This window comes from Poecilia reticulata, chromosome 7 (assembly GCF_904066995.2).
Source record: "Poecilia reticulata chromosome 7, P_reticulata-male-v2, whole genome shotgun sequence".
NCBI lineage: Eukaryota > Metazoa > Chordata > Actinopteri > Cyprinodontiformes > Poeciliidae > Poecilia > Poecilia reticulata.
Genome location: NC_088836.1, coordinates 18,161,048 through 18,183,252, shown reverse-complemented (window position 1 = coordinate 18,183,252; position 22,205 = coordinate 18,161,048). Strand labels below are relative to the sequence as shown.

The window sequence follows — 22,205 nt, the reverse complement described above, 5'->3', positions numbered from 1 at the left end:
CATAACTAAACTTTACTTTTTGGGATACATTCAAAATGTTATAAATGGTGGAAAGCTAATAGTTTCCAACTTTATTGTAAAACATGGCGGCAGCAGTTCAAGTGTTGTGAATACTTTTTCAAGGCACTACGTTTTGGTAACTTTCTGTGTTTATGAACAGCAATAGAAATTTTGACTATCATATAAAACATTTATTTTCATAAAGCAAAGCAAACATCCAAAACTCTCACAAAAACAAATTCTTCATTATATATATATAAAAAAACAGAAACAGAACCAGCAGAAATTTTGTTTGATCACAGTTAGCCCCTGCTTCAGCTATCATTTATATACCAGACTGGGGTGGTTTGTGAAGATAAACCCAGAAATCATGTTGTGATTGTGTTTAAAAAACCCACATGTGCTACAATGATTTTATGGATGAATCAAGATATTTCTTTTCACCTGAATGTTAGTGTTCATTCACATGTAAAATGATGAACAGCACATAATGCAACTTCAGAAAACATCTAGAATATTCAAGTCAATCTGTACAAGCATGGATCATTTTCAAAACCGAAACTGTCAAAAATATATATATTTATTTGTTCTGCCTGAATATTTAAAGCTGTATGTTATTCTTCTCTATCCCACTGGAGCGCCAGTCGGGGGAGGCTGTGGAGATGCTCGGTCAGGCGAAACCTCAAAGTGATCGTCACTGAGATCCTGCAAAGGACTGCTGTCTGCAAAGTCCACATCCTGAGGTGGTGTATGCTCAGGGGACCCGGATGTGTCAATTTGGTGTTTCCTGATGTCTTGGGGGAGTTTCAGAAACCTGAGGGGAATCAATGGGAAAACAGTAAGCATGATATTGCTAGGTTTTTGAGAGGAGAAAATAGCATGATGGTGAAAAAAGCTAAAACACCAGAGACCTGAACAGGAGTTTTTGTCCTCGCTCCTTCTGGATGATGTTCAGCTTGTAGTAGTGCCGCAAAGCCCGAGACATTTTCTCATAGGTCATGTTGTCTCGGTTCTGTCAATGGAGTAAAGACGTCACTAAAAAAGTCTGCACTGCTTGATATGACAGTTCTGTGTGCCCTGCTTTTCCTTAATCTGTTCAATTTCCTCATGAGGTCAAGATCTGGTGACTCACCTTGTGGTTTCCCCAGAGGCGCGCCAGTCCATTGGGGTCAACCACCCTGAATACGTGTGTGTCGGGATCTTCCCACCGAATGTAGTCTTGGTAACGATCGTCACACAGCAACTGATACACGTAGTCCCACAGCAGTCTGCACTCTGGCCAAACACAAATTATGTCTGTTTAAGCTTCTTTCACCCATTGTAGATATCCCCAGGACACAAAAGACATAGATTTGGACCCTTGAATGTGTGATGTGGTGTCTGATACCAAAATATTGCAAGTTCAAAGGTGAAACCTGCATGGATCAGACTTGATTATTCGCCATGTCCTCCTTTGTATGTATGATTGATGGATTGAGATCCGAGAAGTTTGGAGGCCACATAAGCAACTTAAGATCATTGTTCAGCTCTTCAAACCAAGTTGACAGTACCTGGTATGCGTCCATTGGCTTTGTGCAGTGGGCTCCTCGGCCTCTCTCGGCTGGATAGGTTGAGAGGTTCCTGTATCACGCTTTCTTTTAGAGGAAGTGATTGAATTTGGTTTGGAGGTAAAGCACACACAGCTGCTGAACCAACTATGAGAGAGGCAAAGTAAAGAGATAAAACAAAAAATCTTGGTCAATACAGCAGGACAGAGAATTCCAGTACTTCTGGAATAGTTGTGTTTTTAAATACTCACTGTTATGAGTGAGCGGCGCAGAGTAAGGGTAAAAAACAGGCGGGCGCTCTCTGGGAGGAGAAATGGGCTCAGGCTGATTGCTCGCAGTAGCTACAACAGCTGCAGGCGCTGCAGCAGTGACTGCAAGGAAAACTGTCAGAGTGAAATATGAGGAAATGTGAAAAGCTAAACAGAAAGTAAAACCAATGCCGTGGAACAGCTTCAAAATTTTACATGAACAGGAGTTATCAAACATCAATTTCAAGTTTAACGTAAAAAAGATATTTTCTCATCGGTTTACACGGGGCTCTGTAAGGCATCGAATAAAGCCAAAACAAAAAGGAAGACGATGGAGTTGTGAGGTTATACCAACTATCCATGCAGCTACCTCCCATCAGCACACATCCGTCTTCCTAGAATGGAAATCACCCTTTTGTGGTTTTAGTCAAAGAACAGGAATGCATGTGGCTCAACTGCACTCATGTTCAGATTTATGAATTAGGCAGCTCATACGTTACTGGTATTTGAGTTAACACTTTTCTTTTTGAACAAAATGGTCGAAAGAGTTGTGATAACTAAATAAATTCACTACTACACTACAATTAAAAACGGTAACATATAACATTATTTGGAGGCATTTTGCAACACCTGCGTCAATAACTTGCTGAAGGAAAAAGCATTAAATGAAAGTAAAAAATGAGTTCTTGATACTTGTGACGGTAAGTGGCAGAGATAAGGCAATTTGATTTGACTCTTCTTCACAAATGCAGCAAGAAAGAGCATGAAGGCAGCCTCAGTGTGTTGAGACATGTTGAGCAGAAAGTCTCCTAGCCATCACACTCTAGAATAAACAAGTCTGATTTGATAGGCACCAAACCAAAAACAAATATTGAATTTGAGCACACTGAATTTATAGTACTTGTTTCGCCGTACTGTCTTTCTTTCTACAAGAATATATACTTGGTTGCACAACTTTCTGCAAATGCTTCACTGCATTCCTTTTTTTTTTTTTACATGTTGCATAATTTTCTACTAAGTTTCTTTTCCGGATTTTGATCTGACTTTAGTATGGTGTGATCATACAGCTGGATCTCCTTATTTCTAAAATTACTGTTTGGTAAATGCCACCCTAAAGCTCCTTAAGACGCTTTTTTTTATATGCTGTAATTTGGATTTAGTTTTTCTTGTCTGTGCTTGCCAAAATGCAACTGAAGAAATTCCAAGCTGAACACATTACTCCTGATAAGGAGAACAAATTTAGCTTTGGAAAACTTCGCATAAGCATCAAGCCTTTTCAAATTTCACCATGCTACGAACCAAAAAAGGATTTTATTGGCTAGCTAACTTATGCAAAATAGTGCATATGTTTGGAGGAAAAGAAAGGTAAAACAAGGCACTTTTTTTTGTTTTACAAATAAGTATCCAAAAACTGTGATATGCATTTGTATTCGTCGCCCTTTTTAGTGAATGCTTTGAAGAACCAGCTTTCCCTTCTAGGTTATGTATCTCCCAGCTTTGCACATCCAGCTAAAATTCTTGTCCATTCTTTGCAAAATAGTTCAAACTAATGCTAGATGAAGAGCATCTGTAAACAACAGTGGCCTCGCCAGCTGAACATATGTCTGAGCTTTTACTTGGTCATTCAAACCCCATTACCTTGGACCTCTTGCTCTATGTTTGGGGTTGTTGTCCTTACTGACTGTGACCACTCTAATCTTTTTTTTTTTTTTTTTTTTGCAATCTTTAATATGATTTTTCCCCACATGGTTCTGTGTTTATCTTAATACTTGTTTGCATCGGCTCAGCTCAGCTTCTGTGTTCCTGCCAAAAAGAAGCGCCCAACATTACTGTGCTACCTCCATGTTTCAAAGTAAAGATGGTGTGTTAGCATTAGTTTTCTTAATGAATACACATAATGTTTTGGATACGTAACTATTTGAGTTAGAAAATGTTGCACTACGTTGTGTTGGTCCATCACATAAAGCCCAGATGAAATACACTGAAGTTTGTGGTTGCAAGGTAAAAAAGTTGTGATAAAGTCTAAAGAGGGGTACAAAATTTTACAAGTCACAATTCAGGTTTTGATTTGCAAATGTTACTAACTGTTACTTACAAAGTGCAATTCACTTAGTAAAAAAAAAAAAGTTCAAAAGACATTTCTAGTGTGGCTAAAACCAAAAGAGACTAGAAGTCCATTTTTCTGACCTGGGCTCCCACTGACTATGGCAGACTGTGGCTCTTGGACAGAGTGAGAAGGTATCTGGCTGCTGACCGGAGCCTGAATGTGTCCACCCGCCGCCGGAGCAGAAACATTAGGGGACTGGCAGACAACACTCCTCCTTTGTTGCTTTACACATTGAAGGATCTCATAAAGAACGTCACCTTGAGGAAACCCAACAAAGATTATTTAAATATATATTTTTTACATATAATGAAAAAAAGACATTAAATTGTACCTGAGCTCGGACAGCGGCGTCTAAAGTCTTCTTTTGTCAGCAGGCAAAGGGCCCTGCCATTCATCTCAAAGTGTCCCTTTTCTGGTCGGCGTAACGAGTACTCCTTCTGAGCCCAGTGGAGCCAGTGGGCAACATCCTCCTTATCCCACAGAGATGGATTTATTCCTAATAAGAAAACACTGACTTGAACAGGTGCAGCGAAACTGTTTATGGGCAGAAATTAAAATATGTATAAATTTAATTTAAGATGGTCAAAAATGGATCTCACTCAGTCTTCCAGGTAGATGCCACAGATCCTCCTGAGTGTGAGGACTGAGCAAAGGAGGTTGACTTGAGGGAGGGTGATGCACAGCTGGAGGAAAGCTGACCTCCCTCCCATGCATTATGGCGGAAGGACTGGTTTCTTGCTAAGAATATTGGAAACAAGCGCAGTGGGTAGTGCAGAAAAAAAACAAAGCTTTTTTTTTTTTTTAAATAAAACATAAACTGGCTTCTGTTAAAGATTGACTATGTCTGTTTTAATAAAACATTAAAACTGATTTAACCTAGATTGTCGGAGGTTTAGCCCCAGAGACTTTTACTTACCTTGATCAAAGGTGACGGGGAAACGCTCGCCATGTAAACGTCCCTTATCTTTTAGATTGCACACGAAAAACGGGACTATTTTTCTCATAAGCTGACTCCTCGAGTAACTAAAAAAAAAATACGTCACGCCTTTCCAAACTCCATTTAAAAAAAAAAAGAAAACACGATGTTGTCGATGAACAAATAAAACAAACTGCACTATTTTCACATTCGACCCTTCCGGGAAATGAAAACGAAAGAAACCTAATCCCCGCAGGGGGTGTGTGCGAAACAAGCTCATTGGTGGAAGGCATCGCGCACCTTTCCAAAAAACCTGACTACAGCTCCACAGGGCAGTTATGGAAGAAATAACTTGTTAGATAATACATGTAAAGGGTTTTATACCTCCCCGTACCTTTGCGTATTAAATAATAAAAACAACTTCAGTGGAAGGGACTGAAAAAAAACATTTAATTATATGTAACCTTTTAACCATTTCATTTTTGTAAACTGTCTCTGTGTCCCGATGCCATTTCTCCGTCGAAATAAAAACAGCAAAAGATTAAAAGATTTAATCTCAAGGAACTTCCTGGTAAAATGAAGGGTGAAGACAAAAAAACAGAAGGACGAGGGTGGCTATAAAGCAGTGGGGGTGTGAAAAGGAAGAGAAAGGCGACGCGCTTGCGTCGACCAAACACGAACAGGAGGAGCTCGTCCTTCTGCTCCTCCTCTTCTAATACAGGAAGAGCTCAAACACTTGAGCTGGACAGAGTTTCTCTGCAAGAGAAAGTAAGTATGTGATATGTTAAGGCAAGGCGAGACGAACGGGCTGGATTAAACGTAGCCTTAAAAAGACAGCCGCCATGTTGGTGTTACTAGCAACAGGTTGAGGAGAAGTAAAGAAAAAAAAAAGCTGGAAGGGGCTTCCTACGGAACACTGCTCAAAACCAATCCCTTTAAAGACGGAGAGCTAAAAAACTCTGAAAATCAAGTCTTTTTAGGAGTAACTAGCTGGTACATCAACCATCCTGCTAAGTTATTCTGTTTTTTAAAAAAAAGCAAAAGTAAGAAAATAAGAGGCATTTAACCTGGACGACGAAGAAAAAAACCTGGGCTAATCAGTGGTCCAGAGTTCTCTTTTCAGATAAAAGTAAACAAAGGTGGTAGACAACCCAAAAATCGAGTTCAACTGATTTATTTCAACATGGCATCACAACATATGTTCACTCAAGTAAAAGTAAGAAACTGGTAAGAAATTACTGAAGAAAGAGTGAAAAAGTTTTCTGCAAAAATACATTTAGTTTGTTTATTAGGATCCCATAGCCAATGTTGTGAATAAAGTGGGGCCCACATCATACATAAAAACACATGTATTACAAAACACATTTACTTAACATAACAGGTTAATTAATTAATGAATACACAATTATAACACTTTAAAGAGCCTTACATTGTTTTAGCTAATTTTGAACATTTAATAGCATATTTGTACAGTGTCCTAATACTGAAATAGCAACATGTTAAGTTTTTCTAACACAAATCTTCCTGCAGGTCTTTTAAGGTATTTTTTTACAACCAAAAACCCACAAAATGGTGTTTGCACAGTGGAACCACATTTGATAAAGCAACAGAAATTGCATCTTAGAAGAGAACTCGACAGATTTATGTGTGGGTTTTCAGTGAATTGCATCTATTGTGAATTTATATTGTTAAATTTTATTCACTTTTATTTCTTATTATTACTTTCATTTAGAAGAAAAAGTGTCGACTCATAATATTTCAGCATTATTGATGATTTTTCCATAATGCTGATTTTGTAGTCAGCAGCATTCCGTAATGCTGACTACAAAATACTGATTTAATTTATATGAAACTTTTCATTTCACATAAATGAAAAGTGTGTAGATATATATATATATATATATATATATATATATATATATATATATATATATATATATATATATATATATTTATTTATTTATTTTATTTTTGAATACTGTAATAAAACTCTTTGGATTTAAATAATCCAAATAGTTTAATGGTTGTTGCAAATATATTGTTTTGTGTTGTTCATACAAGTTATTTGCCATTCATTATTAGTCATAATAACAAAAATAATGAGTGATGGCTCATTATTTTTGTTAATAAGGTGACAATGACTTTTTTCTACTTTGTTTGTGTTACCATCAGTTTGCATAAAAAAGGCTCCACAGATATTCTAAGTGTAATCTTTGGGGTCTAATGTCCCCCAGGAATGTGGGCTGCAAAATTGGGGAGCCAGTTGGGCAGGCCAACCCGATCTGTGGTGGGGTGGTTGGTCAGCAAGATGTTCAAAACTCGCAACAAGGTTCTTGAGGAGCGTGCCGTTCAGCTGTGTGGGATCCAACCAGGGGACACGGTGCTGGAGCTTGGTCATGGCCCAGGTCTGGGTCTGGAGTTAGCAGCCAAACTCCTCACTGCGCCTACAGGTCACATGATCGGAGTGGATTACTCTGACTACATGCATCAGGTGAGATGTTTTCATATTATTACATAGATCTGTGTTTTTTCCCAATTTTAATGAAGAAAGTGTCTGAAAAACAACAATCCCTGCATTTAATACTAATTAATACCAAAATAGATTTTAGACATGTGGAAAGAGTGGTGATATTTTCCTTTAGAAACTTCAAATTGTTTTATTTTCTGCCATGACAGATGGCCAAAGAACGAGTGAAGGGATTTTTGGAAAGTGGCAAAGTGAGCCTCCATCACTGTGATGTCTCAGCGATGCCTCTGAAGGACAGCAGTGTGGATAAAGTTTTTCACTGCAACTGCTACTACTTTTGGCCCGACCTCAGGAAAGCAGCCTTAGAAATCCACCGTGTAATGAAGCCAGGTAAGACACACTATGTTCTTGAGGTATATAAAAAAGGTTAAATTTAAACACAGTTTTTTTTTTTTGTTTGTTTGTTTTTGCCTTTTGACCCTAGGAGGACTTATTGTCACAACACTGAGACATTCCCATGTAGCTGTTTTAGCAGCTAAGCGAGTGATGCCAGGGGAGAACTGGCGCCCTGAGGCCTACATGGCAGCTCTGAGAGACTCTGGCTTCACTGACGTCAGGATGGAAGACACGCAACACAGAAACATAACCTTTCAGGCTATTTATGCCACGGCATTAAAGTGAGACAGTGTTTAATTCACTCTGCCTCCGTGACTGCTGCACTCAGGATTAAGATACAAGGTTTTCATTGTGTGCCATTTAAATGGATAGTCTATGACCGGGCACTGAGACGCAAATTTCCGATCAAGCTGGAATCTTCACCCTCTTATATCATGTAAACACGAGAAGATTAAGCAGTTTTGGCATCAGAAATATCCTCCTCCAGATTTGTTTTCTTTAATTACTGTGTTTCTTGCCAATAGAGTCTGTTTCAAGGGTAGTTTATAATTATTGCAGCTATTTGCAAAACGAATGAATCATTCAATAAGTCATATTTGTAACTCTAAAGAATAAAAGATAAACCTTTCCTGAAATAATTTTGTGAGAAAATAATTGTGGTATGTACTGCTTGGGGGAAAAAAAAGCACATCAGTGACCAAATAAATTATTATATCAATACTTTTACAAATTGAATGTTTGAACTTAGACATATTGACAAGAAAAAAAGCAGTAGAAAATGTGGGGGGAAAAAAGGTTCATTCTATAGAATCTGAAGGAAAATTGAGAAATGAAGAGAATTGGAAGGAGTACTACACTTTCAGCTCGGGTCACCAGAAAGAAACACATAGCAGCAAAGATTATATTTGTTTAGCTCAATCAATGGAATGATAAAAAAAAGCAAATGAAAATATAATAAAAAAAATAAGTAAACAACACAGAGTAGAGAGAGACTAATTAAAGAAAAAATAATTAATAACTTATAGTGTTATTGCATTAACACAAAAATAAACCTTAAAACAAAATGTAAACACAATAAATGCCTCATTGAAAAAGAAAAGAAATTAGAAAATATCTAATTTTCCTTTTTTTCATGTCTGATTGAAAAGTAATGACATTATTGGCCAAATACATATGTGTTATGACGCAATGTGTATTTATCAAGCTAAGATAAGCATTCAATGCGTTTTCAAACTGTTTAAAGCCAGTTTGAAAATGCTCTTTCAACATAGCACGACAATATTTTTATTGACTATTTGTGAGAAATCTAGGTCTAGGAGAACGAACATCCACTTGTTGATATACTCAATGAATCATTTCCAAATACAATGTACTAAAATATTTTGTTGTATTCCCCATTACTTGATATAAATATAGTGCACATATTTTGGGGGGTTGGTTCCGTTGTCGCGGCTCCGTAACAGTTGATGGCGCTATTTACGTTTTCAACCACAACATGATCAGCACGAGAAGAAGTGTGACGCTGAAGAGGGAAATCTGAAAACACTCGTCTCTGAGCGCCTTTTCCTCTCTGAGTTTACGAGTTTTTAATTCTTCAGTGAGTACAACGTGTGTGACAGGTAAGAAAACGTAAAGAAGTGAGCTGATAATACTATGTGTGGATGATCTGGAGAAATTACCCTTGATTACCTGGATACATGGGTACCGTGACTTGAGCAGTTAGCTTATTTATGGTCGGTTAACAACCGAGAGAAATACAGACGAGATGACCAATTATCTTATAAATATATATACGTGCTACCAAGACGCTTAAATAACGCCGAGCTGGATTAATTTTAAAATGGCCGCATACTAAAACAAAGTTTGTGAAATTAGTCAAATCCTCGTTTTACTTACGAAAACTGTGAGCAATATTAATATTACTTGAGATTCGGCTTAAAATAATTAACAGTTGAATTGACACATTCTATAGATAACCTCGGACCAGTACAAAATTTGTGATTTAACCTTTGAGTTTTTTTAAACACAACAAAATAAATGCTTTAAGTCGACAAAAATGACAGGCACTAGTAAAAGTATATTATTTGAAAAATTTCAAAAGCTCAACAAAAGTGATCTAATTTAAAAGCTTTTGGATTTAGGACACCACAGCCAAATCTTAAACTAAAAAACATCCTTTAAAAAACAAACTGTTTTAAAATATCCTGAACTAGTCCTGGTTGCTAATCAGAATGCGAGGATTTAATTTCACAATTTTTATACTGCTTTGATGTGGAGTCGTGTTCAGTTTTCATATTGTATGGCTCACCCTCATGTTTACATGACGTCATTTATAATTGTGTGAGAAAATTGCTTTCAGTTTACTTTTTTTTTTTTTTTCCCCCACTCTAAAGAATGCAGAGAGCTTCCCGTTTGAAGCGTGAACTTCAGATGTTGAGCACTGAGCCTCCTCCTGGGATAACATGCTGGCAGACCGAGGAGCGGATTGATGACCTCCGAGCACGTACGCTTTCTGTCACTGGGCCTAAAGCAGTTAGAGATGTTTCCATAACGGAGCAATAGTCAGGATGACAGTTCAGAAATGATGGGAGCTATAGCTTTACATGAGGATAAACCATAAACATACCCATTTTCCCGCGAATGACAAAGTAAAAATATGTTTTAGGTAATTTAAATTTCTCTATGTGGTCTAAATTTTAATCCTTGATACTTTTACAACCTTTTGGATGTAATTTCATAATTCTATTTTTTATTTAATTAACTGATGTGTTATTTCAATTCAGCTCTATCTTGGTAATTTATTAGTATCACCTTACCTTGCAGAGATCGTTGGTGGTGTAGGAACTCCTTATGAAGGTGGACTCTTCTCCCTGGAGGTGAAGATCCCAGAAAGGTACTTTTCTGTCCTTTTGAGCACTCATGAAACCGACGTAACCATTTAAACACGACAGGTCTGCCATTTATGTGCCTTAGGTATCCATTTGAACCTCCAAACATACGCTTCTTGACCCCAATCTACCACCCAAACATTGACAACTCGGGACGAATTTGCCATGATGCTCTTAAACTCCCACCAAAGGTTGTGAAAAGTATAATGTAATTTGTGTTTGCTGTCAATTATTTAAACTTCTATTTTCAAATCAGATGCAATAATCAGCTGGGGTTTTTTTTTTGTTTGTTTTTATTCAGGGTGCCTGGAAACCATCTCTAAATATCTCCACAGTCCTCACCTCAATCCAACTGCTCATGGCTGAGCCCAATCCAGATGACCCGCTTATGGCTGACATAGTGAGTCGCATTTTTGTTTTCCTTTAGCCATATATATTCCCATGTGTTTGAGGTGCTTCATTAAGGGTTTTGAGGAACTCAAAATATCTTTTTGGATATTGCCACTGCTCTAAATCGAAAGTCTTTTGATTCTAATGTATTGAATGCTTGTTTATGTACTTTAAATCCAGTCATCAGAGTTCAAGTACAACAAATACCTCTTCACAGAGAAGGCCAAGAAGTGGACACAGGAACATGCAATTCAGACAAACAAAGTAAGACATATTATCTCATTTTCTTCTATCTGTTGTGTGATCTGTGCATGAATAGGATGTTCATAGTTCCACACTACTTTATTTCCGGTCCTGCTAGTACCGATTGTGTAGTAGTTCATCTGAACCACAAGGCTGTGCTGTGGATTCTAGATTGAACATAAGCTACAGGATAATGTATCTCCTGCAATTTTAAGTCAAATTTCTTTAAATTTGACTTACTTTGTTGTTCTGCTTCAAGCACGACAAAATACAACAGATTTATGTGTAGGATTTTGTATTGACATTTTGTGAGTCGTTTTGTAGGTTTTTTAAAAGTGTTTCATCTGGGTATTTGTAGCTTTACTTGTTTTCTGTCTGTCCCATATACTCTTGTTCGAAAAAGTTTGATTATTTTTTGGTGAGGAGCTGGTTGTGTCACAAAGCAAGTTGTCACACTTATTCCCACAGCAATATCACCTCAATATTGCACATAGTGAATGGATTTACTGAAATTATAAGTAACTTTTGAACCCGTATTTGAAATCTTTAGGATATAGTTAGCTTGCAGCATCTTTCCCATCGCTCCTTTCTTCCCAGAATTTCCACACGATTTTACTAATAGCTTTGTGGGCTCATCTAATGTACCAATGCATCTGAATAACCAGGAAAAAATGTGTTTAGACTATTATTGGCAACAGATTGCAATTTATATAGATTTTTTACTGTGTTGGATCTTCAAGCACCAGTTTCAAATCCTGAGTTTGTTGTAATTTGTACCAATTTTATTCTGAATTTAAAGTCTACATTAGGTAACAGAATATCATAAATTTGTAGAGTTTTTCGAAAATAACAGTTTTTGTGTATCCTCGATTCAGAGCGTTGTGGAAGACAACAAAGAAAATGCTCCGGATCAGAAATTATCGTCTCGGAAACGGGATGCACTATGTTCCCAGCAGGAGGCAGAAGAACCGCTGAAGAGACCTTGTGTGTAGTTTTCCTCATTCAGTTGTTTTAGCTGTCTGATCTTGGTTAGCACAGCATCTGCATCCTTTATTTTTGCTTTCTTGTTCTAACGTGTTGCTTATATGTTGACTAGATGCATTTCATGAACTGAATCTTTATAAGTTAACTGTGTGTTTCTGTGTATAATAAAAGTTTGAAGATCTACACCTTATGGATGTGGTGTATTATTTAGGTGTTTTTTTTGTATCATAAGCAGAGAGGTTCAAGTTTATACAATATGTTGATAATTTTATTCTAACATACGTTTAAAAGACATAAAGTATGTACAACCTAAGTGGTACAAGTTTTTATTTTGTACAAACTAAAATTTTTATTTCTCAATGTATAAAATTATATATTTGCTGTTTATAAAAAGGAGACAAACATCAATAAGGCTGTAGTGAGTCAATACCATAGTTCAGAGGTAGTTACATTGTATGTATATAAAGATCGCTTTCTTACTCTAAAGTTGGCAGAAATACAGCTGCATCCCATTCAAACCATAAGACTGCTTAACTCTTGTTTGACAAAGTTGCATGTTTTTGAGCATAATTATGTAAACCATATAAAAATACATGTGCAACCCAGATCATTTTTGCATTATTTTCCACTTAAAGAATATTTCATAAAAATTGCTCCAATACACAGCTGTAAAGTTTTATATGTGGCTATAAAAACTGCTCTGGACAAAACACATTAGCTTAAACTTGGGAAATTTGCTAGTATGATTGACAATACGCCTTTTTTTTTTTTTTTTGGAACAAAACAACAATGCTATGACAGAATTGTATTTAAAAACAAAACTCCACTTAAATGCTATTAAACAATATGCAACTTCTGAGCTGCATTTCTCATCACATTTCAGTATAAACATTTATTCCCTCAGAGTAGACCATTAATTTGTCTGTAGCTTTGATTCTCAATGTGATTAACAGCTTTTTTTGCATTGCATTATTTATTCAGCTCCTTGTTTGACTCGGTCCGCTGGATAGTCTCCGAAATTGTCCTTTAGTTCAACAGTACTGGCAAAAAACAAAACTTTTCCATCCTGCTCTCTGGTCAGAAAGACTGTTCGCTTGTCGACCTCTCTTTATTAGTCAACATCTTTTGTTGACTCATTCTCAAGAGTTTATAGATGGGTAGCCCAGAAATGCTGCGGTCCTTGAATCTCCAAATTTTTTCCCCTATATTTTTAAACATCTGTTTCAGGGGCTCATTGATATAAGGTGAGTCATTGTAGCACAGCACAGAAGGAAAAATGGTAAGAATCGCATTTTGATCCAAACTCCCCATGCTTCCTCATTCTGTCACCCTCTCCCTTCCTTTGGCTTTCGCGATTGGTACTTGGCAAGGGATGAGGTGAACGGAGGATGTAGAGGAACATTGAGAAAACCTGGTTGTTTCTCGTCCGGGCTGGGGAGAAGACCCTTCCCTGTACGTGGCGTCGGCATCAGTCAGTGACACCTGTGTTGAAGAATCCGAGCAGGAGCTCTTTTCTGTCTCCACAGAAACTAGTGAGTCCAAGGTGCGGTCGCGGCGCAGCTGTGGGCGAGTTTTGGGGCGAGACCAGGAGAACAACTGAGAGTGATCTCTTGTGAAAAGAAGAAAGAGCAGAGGGTTGAGGCAAGCGGGCAGGGGTTGTAACAGGAGGAGGACTGATTTTAGAACCTCTTCCCCCAAAGAAAGAAGACCCAGAAGAGAACAAAGTGATAGGAAAGCTACCGGTATGTAGAGAAGGCCATTAGTAAAGATAAGCCAGGCCACATGTTTGATCATGGCACAGTCCCACAACCCCTCACACTCTCCCCGAAGTAGCTCCCAATATAGGCGGATATATGAACCTGTGACAATAAGCAAGCAAATGGTGTTCATCATTATGAGCGCCAAAGGGAAGCCCAGGGAGGATGGCAAGCGAGAAGATGGGGTAGGAAGGGGTGACGGAAGGCAGAAAGGTGAAGAGCCATACTCCCCCACTCCAACTAGTGGGAGTGAAGCAATTGTGAGGCAGAGGGTGAGACAGAAATATGCACATGTGCGTACACTGCTAAGGGATGGTGATTTCCCATAGGCACGGGCACATGTCACGCTTGCACCACACTGCACTGCTGCCAGAGTCAGCAGCAGCACGCTTGCCTCAGACGCAAACACCCAAACCCATCCTGTTGCTTGACAACCAGGTCCGCCCTCCCAGCGGGCTCCATGGTCATTGAATTCTCCAAGGGTCAGAGCATCCACAAGGACCAGTGTGCATGTACACACACCCATCAGCAGGTTAGAAGCACCCATACAGGCCACAATAAAGCGGAGTGGCGACAGGCTGCCTGGCGATCCAAAGAGAGACAGGAACAGAATGGCGTTTCCCAGCAAAGACACCAGGGAGATGGACCACAAGCCAATGCGGACTACCCAGCTGCCCAGGAGGGAGTCACAGGGACGGAACGGACCTACGACATAAAGGACACAAAACTGTTGTCAGTACTTGTCGCAGCAAACTGAACGCTTTGTCATATCAAATCTGAGACGTCACCTACCAGGTATGGGGGTGCATTGGACACTGGTCTGTAACTTGGATTCTTCTATTTCCAACTGAAACTCCTCCAGGTCAGGGTCATCTAGAAGATAGGATTGTTTATATGATCTAAATACGAGGACTGAAGTTCTTTGCATTGTGTATGGATATTATGTGGCTTATTATTTGTGTTATTTTTCAGTGAGGTAACTGGTACTCATAAAATTCAATTGTCAGTGTCTATTTTTTTATCATTTAAGGTGCAAGAAAACTCAATTACACAGATATCAAGGCTTAACAGCTCTGTCATAGTTACAGAATTTGTACACTCAGCAATATAATTTTAGTTTTTATTATTTTGATCATACTGTTGTTAATCACCATGTGATAGGTAGGTTTGTCTTTTTTGTTAAGCAACTGAACTTAATGTGGTTGAGTGTGGATTGTAGTCTTACAGTTAGTGTCTGCATGGACTGGGTACATGGCCACCGTCCTCTTGTGAAGGTCTTCATTTGTGTTGCTCAGCTCTGTGTCCCACTGGGTGGTGGGCTTGTAGGTGTTACAGGATGCATACACACAGCACTGGTAGGCATAAGGCATCTCTATCACCCTGTTGCAGATGGGAACAATATTAATCATCATAACGAAGAAGATTCCATGGCAGGTGGTATTTAGGCAAAGCACGACCTTTGAGGTTCAGACCATAGTGCTTTTGGTTTGACTCCTTGACATTATGGATCAGACATTCAAAGAAATTAGCATAAAGAGTTAACTTTGTAATTGAGATGTCTTTTTTATTGTCCAAGTTGAATTCAGAAATGCTTTGCAGCAGTACTTTATATTTTGCTGGTTGTGTACAGCACCTGAATTTTTGAACCGGCTTTAAGCACAGACATTTTTTTTTAGCGTAGGCTATATTTTCATAGGTGATATTTTTGTACATTACCTCATTTGTGGGAAGTGATCAGGACTGAAGGCTTCGTATAAGTCTTTGTTCCCCCTCAGTTTGAGATGAGTGAGGCCTCCTAAACCTGCAACTGGTACAGAGCTGAGGCGGTTCTCAGTCAGGTCTCTATGGTTAAAAAATAAAAAGAAGCAAAATGTTATGCATGTGAAGTCCTTAAAGTAAAAGGAAAAAGTTTAGTCTCTTTGATACTTTAACCTGTTCAGACATGCTATCAGATTATCTCTGGATAGTACCTACTATCAGATTAGATAAACAAACTTCAGTCTTCACTCAGATTATGCAATTTTAAGTTGGCATGACTTGAAATGAGATTGTTGGCTACAAATGTATTAAGGCTAAAAATGTTGTGTTAACCCGTAGTGATTACGCCCACATTTCTGACATACTGATATATTCTGATATATCAACCTTGTCACCCATTTTAAGTGGGGAAGGGACTACTAAAGAATCAGATAAACTGTATGACAGGCTAAGTGAGAGATGTGTATCTGTTTTTTGCTCACAGTTTGATCAAAGAATGGAGTGAGGTGAAGGCATCTGGGTGGATCCACTCAATCATGTTCCAGCTTAGATCACTGTCAGAGAAAAACAATAAAGTGAACTCAATGTACTTATTGGAGTTACAGTCATGCTCATCATTCAGGCTTCCTATGTAGTATTACAAAAGTGTGGAATTTGAATATGAAAACTGTTTAGGAACTTTGTAGTCTGATCCTGTAGATGTCAGTATTAGGAAATATAAAATACTCATTTTGACTTGAGCAATGCTTTTTCATCTTTCACTAGTCATGTTTTTATCTTTAAAATGCATTAAGAAAGTTATCTATTCTCTTTAATGTTGTTTCTGTTTCATACTTCTAATATTTTAAAGAGGTAAACCCATTTGGCATTTCTGAAATAGCTATGAAAAGCTCCTATACATGTATCATTTGCTATTTTTATTGGCATATTGTAAGTCACAAAATATTTTATTCACAAATGGACTTCATTTATCTATCATGTTTCAAATATTACTGGTCTGTCAAAGTACTTTACATTAAAAGCCTCATTCACCAAATGGCATAACTGAATACAGTATACACTAATTATCTTCAAACATCCACAATTACTCTGAAACATTGGGACAATTCGGAGTTACTGCCAAAATTCAAACATATGAACTAGATCTTCAGGCCATAAAACGTTTTCACATCATTTCAATACTGACCCACTCTAATGTAGACAACGAATTTCAACAGGACTAATGTGAGACGAAGAGAGAAAAGAAAAACAGATCAAGGATCAACTCACAGTGCTCTAAGAGAGGAGAGCTGCTGAAAGGTGCTTGACTCTATTCTTCTGACTTGATTATGCTGCAGTCCGCTGTTGTATACAAAGATACAAAGGCTTTTATACAGTGACGTAAATAAAATGTACACAAGTTGAATAAAAACTTCTGACACATAGGTCCATAGAATGGTGTATATGGTAATAAACATTTGTAACAAGTTGGAATTGTTTACAAGAGAAAAGGAAAACTGCTGCAAAAACAACCTAAAATATTGACTAGTTAAGATATAATCATACCATACCAACTTTATTTATAAAGCACTTTAAAACAACCACAGCTGATACAAAGTGCTGTACATTAAAACACAACATAACAATAAAAAATAATAATAATAAAAACTCTTACAGTTTAAAAACAAACAAACATACAATTTAAAACTAGATCCCGCTGGAGTTGACAGCCAAGTAAAATAGATGGGTTTTAAGACGACCTTTAAAAGTGGACAGTGAAGGATCATGTTTAAATTAATACAAAAAACGTGCCTACTGTTTATAAAATTCAAAACTTTTTAATGTGTTGAGTTGGCTTTTCTTTAGTTGCCTATCCAAGACTGTTTGCATTTTCAAGAAAACAATTTCCAAACAGCCATTTTTTTGTGAGGGAAAAGTGTAATGACCTTCTAAGAGCCAACTGACTAGCAGTGTTCAGTAATAGATGGGGGAGGGGCAGTGTTACCTTTTTTTTTTACCTTTCATACATGTGGAAAAAAAATTAAGCTTCTCTGGCAACTTATTGGGTATACTTTGAACTCTTTGAAACTTTCGCAGTTTTAAAAATTTTATTGTTCAAAATGCACAACCACCTTGTTCCCGGTATCCGGCCCATCCCTGTATGCAAACAGTAATTTAGAAAGGGAAAATTACTCACATCTCTTGAAGTGCAGAGCAGTGGTAAAAACTGGGAAGATCCTCTATCTGGTTGTATGACAGCTCTCTACAACAGCACATAGAAATAATGCATTTTTTTAAAATCACATGCTATGATAAGACATTGAGAAATCCATGACCAGCTGTGAATTTATGGAGTGGGAAATTATGGGCTGACAGAAAAACTTGGGTGTCAGTTCTGTGAGCAGGGGTATACTGCAGAACTCTATATTTATGATTTCTTTTGGTGAATTTGAGTGATACCTTTAGGACACAGCTCTCTTGATTTGGTTTTTCTATCATTTTTTAAGTTTTATTGACCCTATTCATGTGTGTGCCTGTCTATATGTGTGCACTCACAGCACTCTGAGATGAGGCAGCTGCTCACATAGGTCCAGGGGAAGAGCTGAGAGACCAGCCCGAGTCAAGGTCCTATAGAGGAAAAAAAAACAACTTATTGTTGGAGAGCAAGTAAATGAAATGATCCCAGAATCTCATCAGTCTAACTTAGGTGGACAGGCAATTGTCTTGGTTTGCCGAACCTTTGTTCCTCGTGTCTTAGAGCATCCTATAATTTCTTAAATATTACTTTGCGTGTTTGATACTTACAAAATCTCAAGGCTGGTTGTTCCTTTCAAATCCGGAAACTCTTGGATTTGGGTTGCCCCATTCAAGGAACTGATGCCAAGCAAAAAGAAAAAGAACAAAAACCTAAACAATTGCTTTTCTCTCCTCCTTTCCCCTCTTGTGCTCACACACACATGCACAAACGCAGAACCTGTCTAACAGCTCATTGCAGCCATCAAGCTATTCCTCCAATATCAACACGGGCTGTTTTGGCCCTCTCACCAGACATCATAAGTCACACTATTCAACATGTTCTTACAGCACACTCTCTCTTACCACATCAGCACACAGCACAGCAATACAGTAACACAACATCATTCAGTAGGCCATTACACATGTCCGCTGAGCTCTGGCTGCAATGGCTAGAGGATGATTTAAACAGTGTTTGCGCTAACTCACTGGAATGGCTTTTATTGACCACATACTTACAGTGTGTGCAGCTTTGGTAAGAACTGGAAAGCAGATTTCCCCACAAACTGGATTGGGTTCTCATAAAAGTGACTGCAAGAAAAAGAGGAAAAAAATACACGTGGGACCATTTATTTAAATATACTATATGAAAAAACACAAATAGCCATTTTTTTCTCTTTGCATGATATTAAATTAAATTTCTGATTTATGTCAGTGTGGACGACCAAATTAATTTCTGTTTTGCTTATAGTTTAGTCTGTACATTTAGGGTCATTGTTTATTCAGAGAACCCATTTGTGCTTTTAAGTTAATTTAGACTTTCATGACTGATTTATTGAGACGTTTCAATATTTACACGATATTCTTTTCTCCTGCAGAAACCCTTTCTGCAGCCAAACATCTTCACAAAATGATACTATCACTGCCATACTTCATAGATGAAATGTTGGCGTCAGGCTTTATGGCTTCCCTCTTTTTCCTATAATTGCAACAATAGTCATTATGGCCAAACACTTTGATATTAGTTCTGTCAAACCACAGGACAATTCTGCCCAATGCAAATTCATAACCGGAGTACATTTGCAAAATGTAATCTGCCTTTTTGTGCTGCTACTGGAGTTGTTTTATTTAGCTGTAGTTAATGATGCTCTCTTTCCAACTTTAACCAGCATCTTTAAAAGATCTTCTGTTTTTGTTTGGGGACTGACTTGTACATTTTTACAGCAAACCCGATTCATGTCTGGGACAAAGAACATACTGACCCTCCTAAGGAGTATGATATTTGAACATTCTCATGGGGTTTATACTGGCGAACAATGGTTTAAACAAATGAACTTAATAAAGCTCGGGTTCTAAAGAAATCTATTTCTCATTATTATGCCATTTAGTAAAAAGTAAAAAATTGGTAATCCTAACTGAGCTAAATCAGGAACGATTTAATCCGATTTAATCTCAGACACTGATAAGTGACGACATCCCTTTTTAAATCCATTGTATGTAAATCTCTGGTTTCAACTGTATGTAGACACATGCTGTATAATCTGCTTTGAACGAGCTGCGTTGTAAGTGATGTTGACATGCAATTCCAGTTGTGTTTATTTGATATGTTCAAGTTGTAGCATTGTGATTAAGCATGAAACTCACATGGTTTGGAGCTGAGGGTTTCCCACAAAGGCCCTCTCAGGGATCGCTTTGATGTTGTTGTTATGGAAGCCCCTGAACATGCAAAAACATCCTGTTAGTTATTCTCTCAATCAGTATGTTTTGCATTTTGGCCGTTTGCAGATGCGACAATGTGTGTGTGAGTGAGAGTGTGAGTCATGTGCCCCTCGCGTTGCACCTGCCGCTGCACAGCTGAAGAACATTTTTGGATACATGAGACGTAAACACACAACACATACGCTGTATCTGTGACACATATGCACGCTGCAAAACATCTGCTGAAGCCGGGGAAAAAACATGGTTTGTGCATGTGCGTCTGTGTGTATGTGCAGGGCGAGTGGCTGCGTGGGTGTGTAGCCAGCACCTGCTTGGGGCGAGAGAGACTGTATCCGAGTGCCACATTAAAATCACTTAACGGGATTACTCGGGATAACACAACCACGATAGTCATGCCGGGCAGGTGTGTTTTCGTGTGTGTGTGTGTGTGCACGGGTACTCACAGTTCCTGAAGTTTGCTCAGTGTCCTGATTGCCGTAGGGAACTCCTGAAGATCATTGTAGTTTAAATCCCTGCAAGTCAAATAAAGTCATGGTTAAATAATATCTAAAAGTCGTTATGTCCGATTTTGCCCCCTACATGGCATCAACATTTCATAATAACATTCTCCCTCAGTAGCGCAGTGGAGCCAGTCCATTCCAAAAAACAGACAGAGCCAAGTCAATCAGGCTTAAACAACACCAGAAACAAACTAAATGAGAAATTAATGTCAATGTGTTTGCACATGAAATCAGTCTCATTAGTGTAGTTTTTGTGTAACAAAGTTAGACAACCTTTTAAAAGTTTATTTTTCTTATTTAAATTAAAACCACTTTTGGCAAAGTGCACGGGCGATTTAAAGGAGACACTTTGCTTTTTCAACAAGCCACTGAGATTTGCTGCAGTCTTTATGCAATGCCTACCATGATGCAAGAATGATAAAGCACTGGAGCTCTCATTTTAAAATTGCCTTTTGCACAGAGCTGCTGGTCTTACATGGTAAGGGCTAGCTGATCACCTCCCTCTTAACTGAAATCTCTCTTCATTTGTTCTCCTACTCTTTGTGGTCAAAGCAGTAGTTAGTGTTAAAGAAAGTAAGGCTATAAACTTTGGCCTTTAACATAATTCTTTGCAAATCTAAATGGGTCTCTGAAAGACACATTTTCAGACAAAAGTAACTAAGCAAAAAAAAAGTTATGGATTTTAATATTGTGCACACCGAGATTGCAATAATGGTGTATTTGCTAGCTAATCTATGACACATCCCAGTTCTTATGAGCGTCCCCTAAGTCATATTGACCATCTTAATTTTTCGAAGGACCCTCTCCAAATGTGGATCCAAAGTAGAAGCACTAACAGCAACATCTCTAGTGCTGTTCCTGATTGTATGTATGAATAGAGTTGCATATGTGTACACTTGTACTGTATGCCATTACAACTGTACACTTATGTAATGTTTTTTAAAGTTTCCTATTCTCTACCAAATTAAGTGCTGGTCTTTTATACACATAAATGCTATTAAGCCATCCAAATCGGTTGAGAAATAACTGCTCTTTTGTCCGCTTTGCATATGTTGTTGTGTTTTCTAGAAGTTCACTGGACAGCTCCTCATGCTAATGATATATATATATATATATGCTAGGGATTGATGTAGGTTGTGGTTATGCATATATCTCATAAAGAAAGCCGCTGCGAGAGATTAACCCCTCATACCAGCACAATCTCCACGTCAGTGACACCTGTCATCTTACCCCGCCGAACCATCTGTCTCTACCGCCCAATCAATTTAACACACACTATTCTTGTCCAAAAGGCTCCATCTCTTTTTCACTTTCTCTGGTTTCTCTTCATCCTCTGCAGAGTTTCCCAGCATGCATTATGGCTTTCAACATGAGTATAAAGCGAGCCATACGTTTATGATTGCACGGGCAAAGGTACTTGAATATATTCGCACATATGCTCGCTCGCCCACACACATTCTCGTAAAGAAATAATGCATAATTTTTTTACACTTCAACAGGTTGTTAAAGCAGAATGCCAGAAACTGTGTTTTCATCAGACCACCATGAATTTTGCAGGAGGCTTCTCACACTT

General features: G+C 38.0%; 4 protein-coding genes across 10 annotated transcripts in view; 2 read left to right on the top strand and 2 right to left on the bottom strand.

Annotated features, from left to right (window-relative positions):
* Positions 1-50: 50 nt before the first annotated feature.
* Positions 51-5,275, bottom strand: etv7 (ETS variant transcription factor 7). Of its 2 annotated transcripts, none has more exons than XM_008413800.3 (9): positions 4,819-5,275; positions 4,502-4,640; positions 4,234-4,398; positions 3,983-4,159; positions 1,799-1,918; positions 1,551-1,694; positions 1,133-1,275; positions 912-1,012; positions 51-814 (listed from the first exon to the last, which is right to left on the bottom strand). In XM_008413800.3, the coding sequence occupies exons 1-9, from the start codon at positions 4,849-4,851 to the stop codon at positions 625-627; spliced, it is 1,212 nt and encodes a 403-aa protein (XP_008412022.2). In that variant the 5' UTR covers positions 4,852-5,275; the 3' UTR covers positions 51-624. The 2 variants fall into 2 exon arrangements, with proteins under 2 accessions (XP_008412022.2, XP_008412021.2); XM_008413799.3 differs by having other exon boundaries at positions 1,799-1,930; positions 4,819-5,272.
* A 149-nt stretch (positions 5,276-5,424) lies between these two features.
* Positions 5,425-8,401, top strand: LOC103467426 (putative methyltransferase YdaC). The gene is made up of 4 exons (XM_008413798.3): positions 5,425-5,586; positions 7,053-7,309; positions 7,495-7,675; positions 7,770-8,401. The coding sequence occupies exons 2-4, from the start codon at positions 7,055-7,057 to the stop codon at positions 7,964-7,966; spliced, it is 633 nt and encodes a 210-aa protein (XP_008412020.2). The 5' UTR covers positions 5,425-5,586; positions 7,053-7,054; the 3' UTR covers positions 7,967-8,401.
* Positions 8,402-9,126: 725 nt separating this feature from the next.
* On the top strand, positions 9,127-12,369 carry ube2t (ubiquitin-conjugating enzyme E2T (putative)). Its single transcript, XM_008413797.3, has 7 exons — positions 9,127-9,300; positions 10,075-10,184; positions 10,505-10,574; positions 10,655-10,760; positions 10,871-10,969; positions 11,140-11,223; positions 12,078-12,369. Exons 2-7 carry the CDS (start codon positions 10,076-10,078, stop codon positions 12,192-12,194), a joined length of 585 nt encoding a protein of 194 aa, XP_008412019.1. The 5' UTR covers positions 9,127-9,300; position 10,075; the 3' UTR covers positions 12,195-12,369.
* A 76-nt stretch (positions 12,370-12,445) lies between these two features.
* lgr6 (leucine-rich repeat containing G protein-coupled receptor 6) overlaps positions 12,446-22,205 on the bottom strand; it is a 98,035-nt gene continuing 88,275 nt past the window's right edge. For all 6 annotated transcript variants that reach the window (XM_081609042.1, XM_081609041.1, XM_081609043.1 and 3 more), the window contains 12 exons: positions 20,576-20,644; positions 20,058-20,129; positions 18,933-19,004; positions 18,486-18,554; positions 18,237-18,308; positions 17,878-17,943; positions 16,971-17,042; positions 16,184-16,255; positions 15,660-15,785; positions 15,169-15,323; positions 14,736-14,816; positions 12,446-14,648 (listed from right to left, as the gene is read on the bottom strand). In XM_081609042.1, coding sequence (XP_081465168.1) covers positions 13,504-14,648; positions 14,736-14,816; positions 15,169-15,323; positions 15,660-15,785; positions 16,184-16,255; positions 16,971-17,042; positions 17,878-17,943; positions 18,237-18,308; positions 18,486-18,554; positions 18,933-19,004; positions 20,058-20,129; positions 20,576-20,644 — 2,071 coding nt within the window. In that variant the 3' untranslated portion in view covers positions 12,446-13,503. The remainder of the gene's footprint in view (positions 14,649-14,735; positions 14,817-15,168; positions 15,324-15,659; positions 15,786-16,183; positions 16,256-16,970; positions 17,043-17,877; positions 17,944-18,236; positions 18,309-18,485; positions 18,555-18,932; positions 19,005-20,057; positions 20,130-20,575; positions 20,645-22,205) is intronic.

Coding starts and splice junctions, on each gene's coding strand:
- ube2t (XM_008413797.3), top strand. CDS start 10,076: ATGCAGAGAGCTTCCCGTTTGAAGCGTGAACTTCAGATGTTGAGCACT. Junction 10,185..10,504: donor GATTGATGACCTCCGAGCAC/GTACGCTTTCTG, acceptor CTTACCTTGCAG/AGATCGTTGGTGGTGTAGGA. Junction 10,970..11,139: donor ACCCGCTTATGGCTGACATA/GTGAGTCGCATT, acceptor CTTTAAATCCAG/TCATCAGAGTTCAAGTACAA.
- LOC103467426 (XM_008413798.3), top strand. CDS start 7,055: ATGTGGGCTGCAAAATTGGGGAGCCAGTTGGGCAGGCCAACCCGATCT. Junction 7,310..7,494: donor ACTCTGACTACATGCATCAG/GTGAGATGTTTT, acceptor CTGCCATGACAG/ATGGCCAAAGAACGAGTGAA. Junction 7,676..7,769: donor CCACCGTGTAATGAAGCCAG/GTAAGACACACT, acceptor TTTTGACCCTAG/GAGGACTTATTGTCACAACA.
- etv7 (XM_008413799.3), bottom strand. CDS start 4,851: ATGGCGAGCGTTTCCCCGTCACCTTTGATCAAG. Junction 4,641..4,818: donor CCCCGTCACCTTTGATCAAG/GTAAGTAAAAGT, acceptor CAATATTCTTAG/CAAGAAACCAGTCCTTCCGC. Junction 4,399..4,501: donor GCATCTACCTGGAAGACTGA/GTGAGATCCATT, acceptor TTTTCTTATTAG/GAATAAATCCATCTCTGTGG.